At 41.4% G+C, this 18,770-nt stretch overlaps 1 protein-coding gene across 1 annotated transcript in view; it reads right to left on the reverse strand.

Moving 5' to 3' along the window:
- SPOCK1 (SPARC (osteonectin), cwcv and kazal like domains proteoglycan 1) overlaps positions 1-18,770 on the reverse strand; it is a 287,668-nt gene that overhangs the window by 6,395 nt on the left and 262,503 nt on the right. The window contains exons 7-9 of the mRNA XM_061457033.1: positions 11,759-11,875; positions 4,906-5,127; positions 4,255-4,317 (exon numbers count right to left, since the gene is read on the reverse strand). Coding sequence (XP_061313017.1) covers positions 4,255-4,317; positions 4,906-5,127; positions 11,759-11,875 — 402 coding nt within the window. The remainder of the gene's footprint in view (positions 1-4,254; positions 4,318-4,905; positions 5,128-11,758; positions 11,876-18,770) is intronic.

The following is an 18,770-nucleotide window of genomic DNA, read 5'->3' on the forward strand; positions in this document are numbered from 1 at the left end:
CCCAAATCTCTTGTCTCAAATGATTTTGGAGAAAGTATTTTTCTCCTTTGTCAAATATAACAGTGATTCACCGGTGTAACAGTAAGTTTTTAACTAGTTCCATGTGTATAAGCATCTCTTCAGACACTTTATGTGTCAAAGAGGCTATTTCTGCTACGTTTCTCATAGAAAAAAATGAATGAGGAGGTGCTGCCCAAATGTCATGAAACTTCCTATATAAAAGCCATAAAGTGGAAGTCAGTCAATCTCATACACACACACATATCCATATAAAATGAATCCATGAATTTCCAAACTCATCACAATACAGATCTCATCTAATGCTTGAATACCACTAATGTAGGCCTGGAAGACGAGAACAGAAACCTTTGGACATCTGCAGAAGTCTCTGAGCATTGGATCAGTTTTGGAGAGCATTTTATATCCACTATTGAGAGTATTTCAAGTAACTTCAAAGCATGAGCTTATAGCAGGTTTGCTTATAGGTACCATAGTTATGTTCATGTACAAACAGAAGCATCCTGATGACTACCGAAGACTCGCTATCACTACTGACAAAAAAATGGATCTAATAACACGTACACATATTTGCCTTTGCAGGTTTTTGTAAGTTAATGTGCACTGTTCAATCCTTTATCTCAATATTGATTGAGAAAGGCTTCTTCTCATATTTATGCTCATGTCCTCTCTCTGTTGAGCTCTCCAGGTGTTTATCACTATACACAACCTCTGGAGAAGTGCTTAGGTGCTGATATGGAGATGGTGCACGCCAGCATGGCTGTCCCTGGGTCACTAGAGCTACCCGGAGCATCTTGTCCAGGGAGGAATCAAAGGGGGAACCTCAGTGGCATTACAGGGCAAGCAGAGAATGGCCTCTGCACTTTAAACTGTCTCATGCTTTCTCTTTTCCTTGGGCAATGCAACCTTTCACCTGCTTTGAAACAGGCCTTTTTTGCATAGTTTCACTGTGTTTCTTGTAAGGGATTAAAATGTTCCACACTGCCTGTAAAAGCCATAGATTTAAAAATAAATTATGGCCCAGGCTCCCTGCCAACATAACTGTGTGTGGAAAGGATTCACACTTTGGGTCACAGCGAAGAGTCGAAGGCATTTTTTCCTTCTGCATGGCAAATTTGTGCCAATTTGTATTTAACAATGAAGCTTTCAGTATTTAGCTACGCATACTAATGTCACAGTATTTGCCAGTCATTAGAGAGAAGATTACAGCATGTACTCTCCAATGTGTCAGGTGCAGGTGATAATCTGGTGAGGATAGAGAGTCACTGGGAGCAAGTGCTGTATAGTGTGATTTGTCCTGTAAATCCTACACAAATCAGCCCCTGTGTTCATTAGAAATAAACTCTGGGTGCAGGTTTTGCTATTCTGGAGCACAGCATCCGGACAACCCATTTAGTAGGAATACTTCACCCCATAATTTGGTTTGGCATCAGAGGACATATGCAGGCTTCGGAAGGAAAAAGAAGTTTTCCTCTCCAGAGGTTCTTGCACAGGTAGTGCTTCTCCACAAGCATGGAGAGGACTGCTGGGCTGGTGGACCAGTTTTACTATTAAGCACTGCAAAACGTTAGTCACTCCCCACTGAACTGCCTCAGGGTAGTGAATCCTGCTTCCCCCATCTCTCTGCCTCATGGAGTATTTAATTCCATGCAAACTTGAACAGCACTGCTGTATCTACATCCTCTTTCTGGTCCGGACCCACATCTCTTATTTTCTTGCATCATTTCCTTATCTGTATAATACTTCGCTTCCTCACAGAACATGGGGAGAATAATTACATGCTAAAGATAGCGAGGCACACAGGTAAAAGCCTGACAGAATTAAGCGCTAGCCAGCACACAGCTCCTTGTATTAGCTATTCTATTAGCTGAATTCACAGGCCTGATAGAGAAGAAAATAGTGATGGGAGCAGAAATTCATCACCTTAGTGATGTGGGAGAAGCATTATCAGGCTGCACAGTCGTATGCTCTGAAAGTACACCCTGCAGTTAATTGTACTCTAGATAAACCTGGTAGGAAAAGATGAATAGTGCTGTTTACTTTTTAATTCAGTCCCCTGGGATGCTATGCTCTATTTGAAAGCCTCCACATTAAATGTATCTAATGACAATGGATTTGAAGTACTTTGGTGCAACTGCCCTGTGTTTTGGAAAAATAGAGAGAGAACAAAATATCAAAAGTTGTCATTTTTATCAATGGATACAAGTTAACAGAAATCTTCTTCCTGTGCACTGCCCAGCCTGTAAATGCTGTGCTCTGTATGTCAGGAAAGAGAAGAATTAGGATATATTAATCTCTCTTTCAATCTTTCTTGTTGCTACAAGCCTGTTTTGAGTCACGTGTATGTTTTGGTTTCCATCTGTATGATTTTTCAGTCACTGAAGACAAAAGACAATGTTTTCCGCTGCATAAATAGCTATGAGATCAGATTAAAATCTCACAGGCAGTGCCATTATGCAGCCAGACTTTCAAGGTAGGTGAAGCAAAGCGTTCCTCTCTATATTGTAATTTTCTAGCTTGTGGAACAACCTTATGCCTGACACTTCTTGATTTGTTGAGCTTTCCCACCTTCATCCGTCATCTTTTTTAATACAGTTAACAAGAAGTTATTTGTGGTAAGGGACCATTCTCACTCCTTTTACTTTGTCATTTTACTCCTGCTATTGTGATCAGATACCACTGACGTGTGCTACAACCGCCTGAATGTTCCACTACCTGCAATATAGCCATCATTCTTCCTCGCACACCGGAACAAACCACTTATGTTTCAGCCCAGATGACATTTATTGCATATAGCAAATAACAGAAAAGCATTAAATAAATACGGGTTTGCCAAAGCTATCTGTTAAGAACTGGCCTTCTTACTCTTTTAGGTGGCTTTGAAAATCATGACACCCATGAGACAGAGAACATCGTGACTTCCATGCACTCAAACACAAATGCAAAGTACTTACTGAACGGAACACACATACAACTGAGCAATCAATCCTCCCTTCCCTCCCACAGCTATGAACAGCAGGAGCTGTAAGTCTGAAACATCTTAATCTTTATGTGAACTTGCTATGAAAGCATGATGGAATGAAACCATAGTCCCTGTAGCCTTTGGGTGTGTTTATGTATTACTTTAAATCAATGAATCCAGGTTGGGATTGTTCATAAGGTACTGCAGGTTTTGCCAAAGATGAGCTTTGCAGAAGCTCTCTTTGCAGGGTCAGTGTCAGATTAAAATCAGAGTAACCAGAGAAGCAGGCTGCAACCTGAGCAGCACTGCAGCAGAGCTGACATGCATGCTCCATGCTGCAGTAAGTGATGCTGTAAGACCCTGACATGGGTCCTCAATGATGAGCTTGAAGCCTGGGTCTGAGGTAAGCCAGGCTCTTCAAGGATGAAATGCAGAGCTTTCTGGGAGCAGAAACATTGATCTGTACTGGTATGCCTCATGTGATTTAGGTACACAAATGCACAAGGACAGAAGTTTCCATAAGATACCACCACGTAAACGCTAGGCTACATAACACTGTGTGATTTCAGACTATGGAGTTAGCTACCTTGAATTTACTCACTTCAGCAACCTGATTTTTTTAGCAATTAAATGGGAAAATGCCGTGTGGGGATTTAACCTAATTTTAGATATCCATCAGAGCCGTGTAAGTTATGAATCAATTCAGGCTCCCAACAGTCAAGAGACAGGGGAGGCCATTATCACATCCTGCAGCATGAAGCATCCTGCAGGGCTGCCTAAAAAGAGATGATACAAATTCCTGTTTTCAAATACATGGGATATGCTGAAATATTTGTAAAGGGTGAGTAGGCAAAACTGAACCCCAAGGAAATGCATGCACTGCATCAGAGCTGCAAGAAAACACAAACCCATTGTCTGTGCATCGTGGCACCTTCAGCCCCCCTTCCAACATGGAAGGCTTGAGTACCAAGCAGTCTCTGTACTTACCCTGACCTCTGAGGTGATGAAGGCAGTATTAAGCCCTGTGCAGACCAGGTTTGCATTTCTGGAGAGCTGTAAAGCAGTGCTGAACTCGTTGCCATGCTGACACCTGTTCTGTATGTTGCTATCTCATTATTTGTTTAATTTCATAGTGTCAGGCCTATACTCCATGGTGCATATTCCCGACTCAAAACATTAGTCTCTAATTGAAAAACCATTACTGCATATAAAGTTACAATAATCACAGACGTTTTAATTAGTTGAGTAAATGAATAGGAAGTAATCGAACTTACCCAACAGACTCTTCCCTCTACTTAGCTTTTGAATTCTATTCATTTCATTCTGGCAAGGAAGACCTAAAATATAATGTATAAGAATCAATTTCCAGATGGCACGGGGCAGGCTCTGCAATGACTGGCTTCACTACTGATAGGGAATGTCGACTGCTGTACACCTGGGAACGAAAGCAGCCCATATGCTGGCACTGCACTGCAAAACAAATTTATGTCATTAGCTCCACTAATTAAAAAAGAAAAAGAAGGCAACACACTGTAGCTGACAATCGTGTTTGGGGCCATTTTCATTGTGAAGCCCATTTTTCCTCCAAACTAATATAATGTCAGCTCTTTAATTTATGATTTGCTAATGATGCCTGCATAAAAAAGTAAGTTCTTGAGGTTTTTATCAGCAACAGGGCTTGTTACTAGACTGTGGGCACTGGTGCTTACTGCTTCTTTGACTGAATGATCAAGGGATATTAATATCGCTCATCTGTGACATTAAACACTGTTACACACTGCCCTTTCACACCAGTGCTGGAGAAAAGAGCTGTTCAATGCACTTGATTGCTAATTACCAAACTATCCCTACCAGCAGGTCAATCCAACCTGAAACACAGGCCGACCCAAACAACTTCTCTTTGCCCTGCCAATCGCACAACTCACCGCCTGGCTTCTGGAAGCAGTAGCACCACTCGTTGTTCGAAAGCTTTCCATCCTTGAAGGAGTCACAGGAGTTGAAGAGAGGCTTGACACATGGCTCGTACTTATCCAGATAAATGGCACTGATCTCCGAGGGATCCAGCAGCAGGTCATAGTTCATGTCAAGTTTGTTGAACATCCAGCCTAAGGAATCCTTGCAGATTGGTAGTATGCTGGTGTCAAATCCTGTAAGAAGACAGGCACACATCCCTGGCTGAACCCCAGCATGCTCACTGCACAAGAATCATTGCAAAGCTGAAGCCTCTATCATACATTTTTGGCTGCACTCTGAACATTGACCTGACTTGCCCGAAGCAGAACAAAAGCCTAAGACTGAACTGATTGCATTGAATTTAAAACCCAAGCACAGCCACAGCCCAGAGCACCGCTCACACACGTTTCAGGAGCAGCGGGGTGGGAGGCCTGAGCTCCACAACCCATCACTGTAATTCAAAGTTATTTCTACTTAAAACGTCTCATTTTTCTTCCAGTCCTCATTCCAAGTTGGCCTTGTTCCAAGAAGCTGAAATGTGATGAGAAAAGGCTTCATCCCCTATAGTTTCAAGCTAGACTACAGGCTCATTGTGGTTTAAATCCTGCTTCCCAGACCTAGTTCTAGTTCCCGGACAAAATTCTTTCTTGCTGTGCTCTCACCTTCCACCTCTGATCCCAGCTTGTCACTCTTCAAAGCCTTGCATCCCGTGGTGGACAACAAAATGCTTTGGTCTGGGTTATGAGCTATGTGGGGAAGAGAAGGAGTGAAGCATCTCTTTTGCTTGCACCACTCTGGAGAATGGCACCACTTCAGCTGCTCATGCTCTTGTATGCCATACCAGCACTACCCCTTCTGACAGTCTCCAGAATTGTACAGCATTACAGGATTCTGCTCTTCCAGTGCTTTGGAAACCATCATCATCATTAATTTCAATAGCCCAGATCCTTAAAAGACTGCACCAGCAGCAGTTATCAAAGAAAGATAAAGTTATGCATACAGATACCTACAATGTATATGAGGTACGTGTGCCAGTATTCTGCAGTCTCCACAAAACCAGTGGCATTGCCTTCTTTCATGAACATTATAAATCCATACTGCCACTGTATTTTAAAATGCTTGGTACAAACATGGACTAGTTTGCAGGTTATCTATGATGCAAGAAAGTATATTTGTAATGCAGAGCTGATAAATAAGGATAATGGTTTCACCAAGGACATGGAAACATGCATACACTGCCTGGGGATTAAGAGGGACAGAGGTACCTGAACCATGCACCCTGGGCCCCCTGCACTCACTCTGTTCCAGCTGCCTGTGCACTGCGCATTCTGCTATGGGCCACGTGGAGAAGTCTGATGGGCTTTTTCCTTTTGCTGCATCTTTCATTGAAAGAGGTCAAGCTTGGCCTTATTTGCTGTACGTGTCAAGTCCCATTTCAGGATGTTGCTTTGTTAAAGTGAAACATAAGATGCTGCTGGAATCATGCTGACAGTTTGCCCAAGCTCTGCAGCCTACCTGCTATTTTAAGTATTAACCCAAAGGAGGGCAGTGCTTTATGCTGGAAGCAGTGTTTTTTGTATGCAGCTGAAGGTTGTCAGTGACACGGAGGAACAATCAGAAGAGTTAACTAATGGGAAGGTTTATGTCATTCATAATACATGTTGCTCTAAGAAAGGAAGAAGGTAACACCGTTTCCTTGCAGCTAGAGGCAGCTGGGGCAGGAAAGAGAGAATTCATGCTGAACATTTCATCACATTTTTGTGCTCTTATCTCCTCTAATGTTATCTAATCGAGTTTGAGCACAGTGAAAAAGAAAAAGGCCATGTGAATAGACGCAAGGAGGAAGCCTGCTTGTCTTGCTGAAGCAAATAGGACTATTGACTTCAATTATTTTATTCATCTGAAGAACGCAAGCAGGATTTGGTCACTGTGCAATCTTTTGTTGAGTGAAAGATGTCATCCTTTACTTTGCCTTTACAAAGCACCAAGGAGCAGGGCATGCAGTCCTGCCTTGTGCTAATATATGCTCTGTCTGATTCCCCACCATGGGGCAGGTTATAAGCAGTAATCAAACAGGCAGGCGTGGATCATTCAATTGCACGGTGGAGCTGGGATCGGTACATGCTTCAGCTATCCCAGTTTAACAGCTTCCAGGGGAAAACCAGCTGTGCTCCACTGGCTGCTCTTTTCCTGCACAGATCCCCTCTCCAGTGATGGTCTTTACGCCCTGTCCTGGCATTTGCTGCTTCTAAGGTGAATGACTACAAGGTGTGCTGTTCAAGTTGAGTACAGTATGGGTTGTTCAGCCCTGTCTTCAAAGGTCACCTCCTAACTGGCAAGTATCAGCACAGGGAGGAGGAGATCCTCGAATGAACTTGCCCCTGACAGTGTCTGTGGATTGTTTCCGAGTCCTGTTTTCCTCCCTGCTGAGAAGTCTTTACCTGTGTGTACAACATGCATTCAGGATACATCACCAGCACGCCCTCTGCACTGATCTGCCTGATCAGTGACCGATGGGACTACGAAGCTGCTCTGTGACACACCATCAGGGCTTGAATGCAAGAGACGACCATGAAAGGTCACTTATAAAGACAGTTATTTACATTAGTTGAAGAGCTTTTGCTTGTAATTTCTTATAAACAAGGAAGCTTTCATTGGTGTGACCAAAGTTCCAGATTAGGTTTATTAAGAGGCTGAGTTATTAGTGTGGTCTGGAAGTCTTTAAATAGTACAGTGGTAGGTGTTATGGAAAGCACTTAGCTAGATGGCTGTATCAGTGAAAAGGTTAATTCTTTAGTTGTCCCTTAATATGTGGCTAAAGGTGAATAGCAGTATCTATCTTGACTTCATATTGTCTCCTGGTAAAAGCTACTGCCTGTAAATCGCCTTTTGCAAGACTGCATCTGCAGTGGAAGAGCAGCAATCCTGAATGCTCTCGGCACCCAGCAACAGCAATGAAAGCAAAGTGTGCCCTGAGTGTGCAACACAGGCTTTGACTTACTGTGTAACCAGGGCAGCTGATAGAATGTGGTTCTTGGAGCTCACCTCCCCCAGGAGGTCACTGTGCTCCCATCAACTCGGCAAGGCCAATTAGTTTTGAATGAATTAACACCTATGTAGAGGCTTTTGATATACTTGCCTATAAACATGATGCAATATGCTGGATGAAATAAACCACATACTGTAGTGTAATGAATTATGTGCTATAGTCTGGACTCCTGGCAAAACAGACCTGGAATAACAGTAACCTCAGTGAGAACTTTTCTGCATCTTTCTGTGCATCAGCTCAGTGCTGCAGCACCTACGGGGAGCAGCAGGAGAGTGCTGCAGGCTCCACATCCCCCCTGCTCTTGGCTGCTTGGCAGAGGATGCCAAAACAGATGCCAGTGTAAGTTGTGGTGGTGGTTGCTCTTGTTTGGACACCTGCTTACAAGGACCTGGACTGACACCATCATGCTCCTCATCCTGACAGCTGTTCAGCCTCCTAACAACTTCCATCCACAGCAGATCTGGAAGGAAATCAAGCCGGTGACCTACATGTAAAAGTCTCATATGCGATTAACACATAAAATGCTTCACCTCCTCTAAATTAAAATGGAATTAAATTAAAAAGAGTCTTTAAGTGGAAATCCTAATTAAAAATAAACACATCTTCCAGCACACAAAATTATTTTCCCCCTTCAAGAGCTGACTTAGATGAGCCAGCTTTCTTTCATTGAAGTGTATTACAATTAAATTAACAGGGGAATAATTAACCTGATTTCCCCCATCGCTTAAAATAAAAGAAGGAGGGGAAGAAATGTTCCCCAGAAAAAAAATCCTTTATATTGCACAGATCTCCAGTAAAAGAAAAACAACTCCCACTCCAACCAAAGAGACTATCTAGATAAAATAAGGGAATGTTAGGAATTACCAACAGGCTCAGGAGCAATTTGAATCTGATCTTACTCCCTAATTAGTTTTATTATTTCCTTATGTCAAAGCACGTCCCTGAGATGCTTCTATTATTTACTGAGGAGATTTCAGTTGTACGAAGCCTGCAGAAAACAAAGTTCCTGGCCTGTGGCGCTTTGCTGGGATCTGGGAGATAGCTCATTGAAGGAAGGTTTGAGATTTCAAGCACAATGGCTTGTCCTTATCCTTTCCCTTTCAGGAGAGTAAAAAAGAAGAAAAGAGTGCACTTTTCAATTCACCTGGGGGCGAACTTAATAAACTCAAAAAGCTTATTTACACTCACAGTAACATCTTGAAAATTTAATGTAGCATAAAGAAATCTCTGCTGGAACACCTTCTCTAGACAGCTGATGTGTCCAAGGCATCATAGTCATCGCATCCCACCATCTGTTCCTTTTACTGCCACAGGGGCATATCCAAAATGGATTATTTTGAGGATGTGCTTGCCTTTTAAGACTCTACAGGCATAACCAAACCAAGTTCAGTTTAATGAAGTGATCAGCCCTGGTGAGAAGAGCAACACACGCAGAGCAATAAAAAAGGGCAGTGTGTACATCAGAGCTTATTTCCAGAGCTGTGTGTGTCCTTTTTGCCAGGATTCACATAAATTCCTTTTTTCAGCTTGGCTTTGTGAACTTTACTTTGAATTCTGAGCCCTGTTTAAGATGTCTTTCATTGTTAGAAATGTATAAAGCTAGAAGAAGCCAAACACTGCTGTCCTTACCCTGTATTTTCAGTGCTACCAGAGAGAACCGGAGCTGCAGAATTTGGCGCATGCAGAGTAATTCATGCATACTGTTGCAAACTCTTCAAAAGAAAACCATGCCCAAGTTTTGTGGCATTCAAAACTGATTTAACCATCTTCACTCACAAAGTTTCATTCTTTTTAACTGACACCTAAGAAAATGTGCCAAACTAAGTCAACAGTCTAAAAATGAACATTGTCAAGATCAAGTGTTTAAGAGCATCAAGGCAGCCTTTCATATAAAAGCTGCCAGGAATCAAACTAAACTAAAAAGAGATAACACTTCCTCTGTGAATCAGAGCAAACACTGTGGAATTACCAGGAATGTTTTTCTCACTGAAATTGCTTCAGCAAAAAAAGCTCAGACCCAACACCTCTAGGAACTGAATTTGGTCTTTGGCCTTTGGTAAGGTCCTCAGGAGCTCCTCACAGGTCATCTGCATGAAAAACACATTCTTTTGACAACCTGATAAAATGAGATTTCATGTGGTTCTGGGCCTGAATGACAAAGTTTTAAGTCTCTGCTGTTTCCTGCCATGAGGTCTGAATTCACGTCTTGAAGCTGTGTTTAGCTGTACATCCAGTTGAATTTTTGCACTACGGTTTGGCTTCCTCTGCACAATAATATCCCTTTTCGAAGCAGCATTTAAGGAATAAGTAGGACATATGGTTTTATAGATACTGGCTTTGTTGTAAATACTATGGAAAATAAATAAGGGACATGTGAAAAAGATCCATTTGCACAGAACATGGCTTGTTTCACCACACAGTTTTAAGATACCATTACTTGGCATTAATGAGGATTGACTACAGTTTTGAGCAATATAGCCTGTGGTATATTCTGTCTCTTTAGGAAGAGGTAATCTTAGAAGTAGCACAAAAGCAGAGTGGCTGTCTAGACATGGATCAAGAGCAAATGCCCATCCTGTTGTGCTGAGCCTGCCCTACCGCACCTTTAGCCTCTCCAGGCTCAGGCTACAGGGAAACCAGGCAGTGGGGTCAAAAAAGCTGTAAAAGGGAGCAGTTGGCTGAATCCTTTAAATTCTGTGGTTTTGGACCCTGGCTTTAGTCAGCTTGTACCAGAGAATCAGGGCAGAGAGGTGAAGGGGAGTCACACACCTAGACAGAACTTGTGCATCTTACTTTGCAGATCAAGAGACCACGTATTTTGGGACATACTATTCAAGAGGATTAATGAATCCTCACAGAAAACAAAGTCTCATCTGCTCTCTGATGAACATGACCTCTTTTGATGCTGTTAGCTGAATCTTTCTGAATCTTTCCCTCCCTGGTGGGTAAACGACATCAAAATGAGTCATGTTGGCTTAACCCACAGAGAGTAAATGTCCTCTAAAATGTTCATTTTCTTCCTTCTTAAAAAACCCCCAACAACCAACCAAACTCAAAACATCAAAGGAAGCAAAGATGGTCTTATTAAATACCTGGGACACAATAGATTCTACCTTTCCACACTGGTTAACTATTCCACCTCCGTGGCTGTGATGTGGATGTTTTTATTATTCTTTCTCTTTTATAAAGGGCTAGCAGGAAATTGCAAAATAAAATCAAAGTGAATCTTTTCCGACATTGGCATCATTTTCCCTATGCTTGTATGGCACATTTTTGGCTCATGCCACTGACACTGGGTTAGAAAATGCTTGGCCATAAATTGAGGAGGTAAGCATATGCCACTGTCTGTCCCCAAGAAATGATTTGGATGCAGCCACATTGGCATGGAGGGTGATGGAGTTTAACTGTACAGACACGAACTAGTTAACCTCAGGGCTTAAGAAAAGTCCCTGAGCAGGTTTATTTACTAGCACAGCTGTGACCTCCATGGCCCTCAGACACAGTTATCTGCCTGATTAACTTGTAAAGGTCTCTTTGTCTCAAACTGCCAATTTTTAGAGCAGTTTGGGCCAGAAAGAGTACAGAATGACTGCATCTCAGATAGAAAAGGATGCAGCTATTTATCCACAGGATCAGGTCTCCGGCATACCTGCTCCCTTACTGGCACCTGCTTGACCTGACATTGTGGCACTAACAGCTGTGCTCAGCTCAATGCTCTCTCAGGCTGGAAAGCTGCCTCCAACACCCAGTGTTCAAAGGGAAAGGTGTTTTCTTACTGCCTTGTGCTGTCTCGGAGCTCGTTGGTTTGATGACACGATTTGCATCCTCATGGAGAGCACCAAACCAGTCTTTTAGTCGGGAAGCAAGATTCCTCAGTTCTTTGTCTGTGCAAGCTAGAAAAAGAACAAAGCACGAGGCTGAGTCAAGAGCAGCAGCAAAAGAAACCCCTTTCTTCAGATAGGCTGTTAGGAAAATACTGTTTATGGTTGTACAGTTCTTCTCATTAAGAGCTCTGAAGAAAAAGAAAAGGTTAGGGAAAAGATGAAAGTTAAAGAGAAAATGTAAGTCATTATGCATTATAAGTCGTCCTCAAGTACTTCCTCGGTAGCTGATGCGATTTGTGGTGAAAGAAGCGACACGGAGAGCTACCCGCAGGTTCTCAATTAGAGCTATGTGACTGTTTAACTTAAATGTTTTCACCTTTTAGGATTTCAGAGAAAAATATCAGTCAAGCAGATGGGGAGGAGGGACAAGCTTGCCTAGGCACACTACTTGAACAAGATGCTAGGGATAATTTATAACCACATTTGGCTTAGTAGAAGGCTATTATCACAGTCATAGGAAACACATATACTTATTTATATATGTGAAGAAGAAAACTGTTGTGTTGCTCTAGTTCTACTGCAAATGAGACTTTGCCACCTCTGAAGGTTGTCAATTCCATTTTGTTAGCTAGGTGAAACATTTTTCTTATACATTTTTATTGAGGAATATCTAATTTTCCCAGAAATTTCTGCCAAGACAATAACATCCAAAGCAAATAGTTTTAAAGAAGAAAACTGAATTAGTCACCAGTTTCTGTCAGAAAAAATATTCTTGTTTCTATATCATGTTTAGTACTTAAAATCCACATGCTCAATTCTTTCATCCCTGCTCTGCACTCATTCCACATTTTAAATGACACTTCTTGGAATATAGAGCAAGATATTATGCCATAGAGGCAGACATCCTTCACAGGGCAAGCCACAATATGTCTTCTCCAATTCACTGCACATTCTAATATTCCTCCTTCCACCTTATTGAAGAACAATCGAGTCCCACAGCTTGTCTTCCCCAGTCAAACTCACTGCTCCAATGACTGCAATGGACCCACTGATATCTTATGGCTGTGGGGAGTATTTGTTCTCACAGGAGTTTTTTTTGGGGGGGTTCTGAAGTTGAAAACAGGATGTTAGGGCTTTTTCTAAGTGGACAGGTTTTTAGCATTTGGTGGGGAGAAAGATTTTCCCATTTTTCTATAAGGCTGAGTTTGACAGGTTTTCCTATTAAAGATAAAAACATGAAAATCCCACTGAGTCGATATAGGGAAAGATCAGATCTTTAAGAAAAAAACAACAATTAATGGAAGACAATACAATATTAACTGTAAAGTGGCTTACATTACCAAAAAAGCTTATCTCTTGATTTTCTCAACATATTTCATTTGTTTTAAACTATCTTTGCAAGTTAAGACAAGAGTGACAGGGTTTTTAAGCCCAGTTTCAGTAAGGAACATCTTATACCGCTGTTGTTCCTTGGCTGTTATTCACAAAGCCTTTTATCAGAGAAAAATCACAACAGAAGCAATAGGAGAGCAAATTCCATCCTCTTGCCTCTAACAATATCCCATCAGGAGATGTTGCCTGAAGGAGTGAGGGGATAGGAAAACTAATTTTAAAAGGAATATCCTAATTCTAGACAGGCACAAATGATTTCTTCTTTTGTAGATTTAGATCCATAAAGATGTTTCTATCATGCACTAATTTCAACATGAGTTGGGTACCCAAATACATGTTAGAAGTGATGAAGATACTCTATTACATGGGAAGGGAGATGCTGTTCCTGCATCCCCTGTTGAACTGTCAGTAACCGGTTTTCACCAGGCATATTTTTTGCCAAAATATGATTATTAGGCACTTACAGCAACCTGAGACCATGACAATCTTCTTTTCAGTACCTGTCTTCACAAGTGTCTCCTGGTAAGGATCAATTATGTTATCGCCTTTCACAATTAAAAGCAGGCAGAATCTTTTTTTCTGCCAAGTAGCTGTCTTGTCCTTTGAAAATCAGCTTTGCAAAGGAGAAGAAGAAAAATATGGCACATAACAAGTAGGTGTTGCTCAGCCAATACCTCATCTGTGACAGGGTACCCCAATGCTCAGAGTATTTCACAAATGTATCTCCAGTCACAGCCACGCAGAAACACAGCTTTGACTACTGATTATGTATGGAGTGGGTGAAAAAGAGGATTCAGCTGTCCAAGAAAGAAATGAGCAACATCATAGTTTTATTGTGCAAACCTGATACTTATTAAATATTCATTGTAGCACACGACAACTTTAGGAAGCCGAAGCTGGACTATGAACATGCATTCCTGCGCCTTCCAGACACCCTCATCGTGCCTTCTCTGCAGGTATACTGAGCTTCACAGTCAACAAATCTCAGGGAAATGAAATAGTACTAAAGAAAGTACCCTGTAGGGCTATTTTCCTTGCTCAGATTTGCGTACTGACAAACAGACACCTCTAGACACCACAGAAACCTAAGTTGAGTCAAATGCTCGGAGCAATTCCATCCTGCCAGTGCAGATACCAGGCAGGAGCATGGAGCACACCCTCGCCTCCTCTCCCAGCCTCAGCATCACACAGAATGGCATTCCCCGTGAAAAACTAACATCTCTAAAAGGAATTTCACTAAGCAGTCATCTGGTTTCAACTGCATCGCCTGAGGTAATTTGAATCCATGCTTTTGAACTGCAGCAGAAAACAGGATTGAGTGCACACTGTGGGTGGAACAGAAGTAGATTAATTAACGGTAAATCAGACTTGAATTGATTTCTCTGTACAGTCCGGCCAATCAAACATGTCAGGATCTGTACAATGCCATTTATAATGAAGCCATTATATTTTTTCACTTGTCTGTAATGCTAGCTGTGTGGAGAACCAGCTTTTACCACACACATTCCTACTTACATCAGTTCTCTGCTGTTACACAAGTGCTGCAATCCACAACCTACATCAGCTCAGTTATACCCTATGGCTGCTCAGACACAGCACCCCTACATTCTCCTGTCATTCCCTAATTATATTCCTCTTGCTTTTGATGGAGCAAAAACCAGCTTTCAGCCTCTTCTGTGCTGTAGCTTCCTCAAAGACTGCCTCATCCACTCACTCTAAGGGCAGCCTTTAGAAGTGGACCTTGCCAACTTGACAGTAAGCCCAGAACTGGAGTTTTCTGCATGCTGGAAGGTATTTTTGTGAATAACTGAGATATTCTTTAAGCATATTGCTTAAGGACGATTCAACAGTGGGTATTCTGCTGAGGTTCTCTCTCAGGACTACATTCTTCTTCACAAGAATAACTGCTTTTTCATGAGTAAAACGGGAACCAAGTGTGCTGTTAATCTGCAGTGAATAATACATGTCTTCATGAGACTTCCAGAATTTAATGCAAACTTCAGTTAAATTTCTGTTCAAGCATTTCATGCCCTCAATCTTACTTCTTCCTGCACTTTAAAATAAAGGAAGTATTATTTTACATTTTCTGTATTCAATTTCATTTTAATGCTACCACGCATGGTTAAAAAGATTCTGCCTCTTGGCTCTCTACCAACAGAACTGCATTCTCGCTTATTGATTTTATTTGAACATCTTCAAAAGTCTCTGAAGTTGAGAATTTGTTTGGGACATTATTTTAGCCACTTCAAAGCGGATTGACATTCAGAGAGCATGAGTTTAATACAGACAGAGTGAGGCCCAGCCTCCAGCTGGGTATCCAGGAACCAGAGCACTTAATGATTTATTTCTGGTGGTAGAGCCCATTACTTACGTATCAAACAATTAGGAAGCATAGCTCTGAGGAGCCCCACATCTAAGATGCTCATATATAATTTGCATTAGTATAAGTTATAAAGCATCTTTAAGAACCCTCTTCATGAAAAATGCACTGCAAATGTACCTCTTTGCTATTAATAGACTTTTCAAGTAACATTTCTTACATGAGAAGAACAGGGATGTAGAAGGAATAGATAGGATAATGGGTCTCTTGCTATGTGAAGATCCATAAGGAGAGGATACCTAAGTTGCAAACAATATGGATAGTGATATGACTTGAAGCACTCATTAAAAAATCTAGAATGAAGAGAAGCACCAAGGGAGGAACATCTCCATAGTCCCTCTCTAGCAATTGGGATCTGTTTAGTCAATTGCCCACAACCATTTAAAACTCCAGTGCTGTGAAAAAGACACAAATGCAAACATATGCAAGTATGCATCTTCACTTCTGTATGTATTTTCCCCAAGATAAGAGAATCTGCCTTAATTTCCTATATCTTTTTAAAAAGGGAAACCCACAAGATTTTATCATTGTTACATTATCTACGTTACCTGCCATGTTCTGCCTCAGCAGCCTTCTGATACCAGGTCCCTACTTAATATTAATTCCTAGATCTTTCACTGCTGATGTGCTTCAATGAAATTCATTCACAGCCCACAGCTTCCCTGCAGGTCAGTACTGCTGCTGTTAGGAACGGGGATGGTGAGGCAGGTTCGCTAGGTAGCATCCAGCTCATCAACCTGATCGCAGTGCACAGTGCCCTATATCTGATGTGGCGGTGGTACCACAAGCAGTAGCAGAATCTGTCACTTCTCTGAGCCGTGGCAATTTGAATGCAGGAGGAAGATCTATTTGCAGCTGGCTTCAGCCAGCATCCTCAGATCTGAACCAGCAGATGTTACGAATCATCTTGCAGAAATGATTTAATAGTGAGCCCTGAAAGTACAGATTTATTCCCAAGCGTGAAGCAATTGGTCCAACAGTTATTTATTCCTAACAAACTGAAAGCACTGTTGCTAAATACCTATTTCCACCAAGCAGAAAACATTAATCTGACCTAATGGAAAGCCATTAGCATGCTGTAAAGGCTCAGGTTGTTATAGGCGTGATTCCATTATGGCCTTTTTAAGCCATACAGATACTAATCTATAACATTGGTGGTGAAAATTAACAGTAATATTTAATTTTGCTCTTTCAAAGAGGGACTTTCAAAAGCGCTCAGTGCCAGAACCCAACATTAAAACTGAACTTACCTGTAAACACATAAGATTAAATCCATATTGAAAGTTTTCTCATGGGGCCAGGACGGATGGGGCTTGGAGCAACCTGGTCTAGTGAAAGGTGTCCCTGCCTGTAGCCGGGGGTTGGAGCTGGATGAGCTTTAAGTTCCTTTCCAACCCAAACTATTCTATGATTTTATGATCCCATCTTTACTCCAGCCTAGCAAAACAATACTGTAAAATCTCAGTTGCTAACAAAACAAGCTTTATAACTCCTACTGCAGTTAACTGCAAACAAACTTAGTACTGAGGAAGTACATTACTGCATTAATGTTTCACTTACTGCCACAATGTTCTGGTTCTGTGTGACAAGCAAGGAGCCCATACTGTGCAGTAAAAAGTTACAGTGATGTATTGCACTGCATTTCACAATAAGCAAGCTATGCAACCAGATTCACAGTGTAACACGTTTCATGTCATTTGACCTCTCTCATCTATCTAGCATTTATCTGTTGACTTATCATAAACACTGTTATTATAATAATTCTTACAAATAGTACTACATTACTGCCAATTACATGTGGAGAGATTGGTTCTGTGGGTTCAGATTATTGTTGTTCAATACTAAATAGTCTCTGAGGTAGATATTGAGGAGCAAATTCCCTATAACCTGAATGCCCAAGTGGAGCATGTGAACGTTCAGCTGTTTCTGTACAGACTTGGAGCAGTAGGAGGGAGTGGATGCATTAATGGAAACTAGCCCTGCTTACTGCTGGGCTTGCACAGCAAACCAGCTGTATTTGTAAGACATATTAGTTGTAACAATCAGTTCAGTCATTTGTCCTGTGAGCCTGGAGGACAAATCCATTTAGTTTTGATTAAAATGTGATATAGCACAAACCTCCATGACATTGCCCAACAGTGATGTTATATTCCCCCAGCTAAAAAAAGGACAGGAATAGTTTCGACAATTCAGAAGGGAGAGAAGCCTCATTTTTGTATTTCTGAAGAGTAACATGACAGTTATAGGGTAAAACACACATTTAAAAACACCACAATAACACTATTATACAAAGTTTGACATAAATGTATCATAGCATTGGAGCTGACAGGAGATAATGCTTATCTTTTGTACTAAGTTTTACATTATTCTTTGTGTGAAAAGAAAATGTAGCAATTTCAACAATGCTTTCTCTGACAAGCATCACTACATTTTCTCCCTTGTAGGTAAGTCAACAACTTATTTCACCCTGCTGTAATTGTGTCCATGTGTGTGGATTATCACAATGGGTTTTAAAACTAAAGTACAACAACGTAGCAGCCTTCAGGCTTCAGGGAATGGGTCTGCTCCCAGTCATGCAAAATAGAAAGTGTGTTCTAAAAACTGCTGCTGCAGGAGCTGATTTGAAAGTAAATGTCGAGATAAATTCAGTGCTGTGCTAACCCCCACTTCAAATGCAACTACACACACATGGACAGAAACATACATGTGTATACGTGACTTGTAGAGGACACCAAGTGTTTTATACATGATATTTTGGTGATGCAATTGTGGTGATCACCACCTGCACAAATATTTCACCATTCTTGGCTGGAAGGGACAATGCTTTAATCTGTTTTGTTCACTGGGGCCTTGGGCAACTTCTTATAACAATAAAAGCATGAAGTATGATGCCAATAATCGTTTGAAGTTAGAAAGGAACGGATTGTTTACTGTAAGGAAAGGAACTGCATTCCAAACATGCCTGCCTGGTTCGATAAATTAACGGCTTTCATTTAAAATCCCTCCTATAGTCACCAACATTTCACAACAAACTTCTGTGTGGGTCTATTTGTTGTACTGCATTTCCAGCATTCACTGGCTATTCTTCTACAGGGCTGACACCTATGCTGATAAGCACCCCTGATCCTTCTGGCACTTGTTTTGTCTCACCTTATAAATACAGCAGCAGATGCCAAGATCCTGCAATTCAGA

The sequence above is a fragment of the Pezoporus flaviventris genome, unplaced genomic scaffold (assembly GCF_033815535.1).
Source record: "Pezoporus flaviventris isolate CSIRO_AGI_PZ_B2104156 unplaced genomic scaffold, CSIRO_AGI_Pfla_v1 ptg000023l, whole genome shotgun sequence".
Taxonomy (NCBI): Eukaryota; Metazoa; Chordata; class Aves; order Psittaciformes; family Psittacidae; genus Pezoporus; species Pezoporus flaviventris.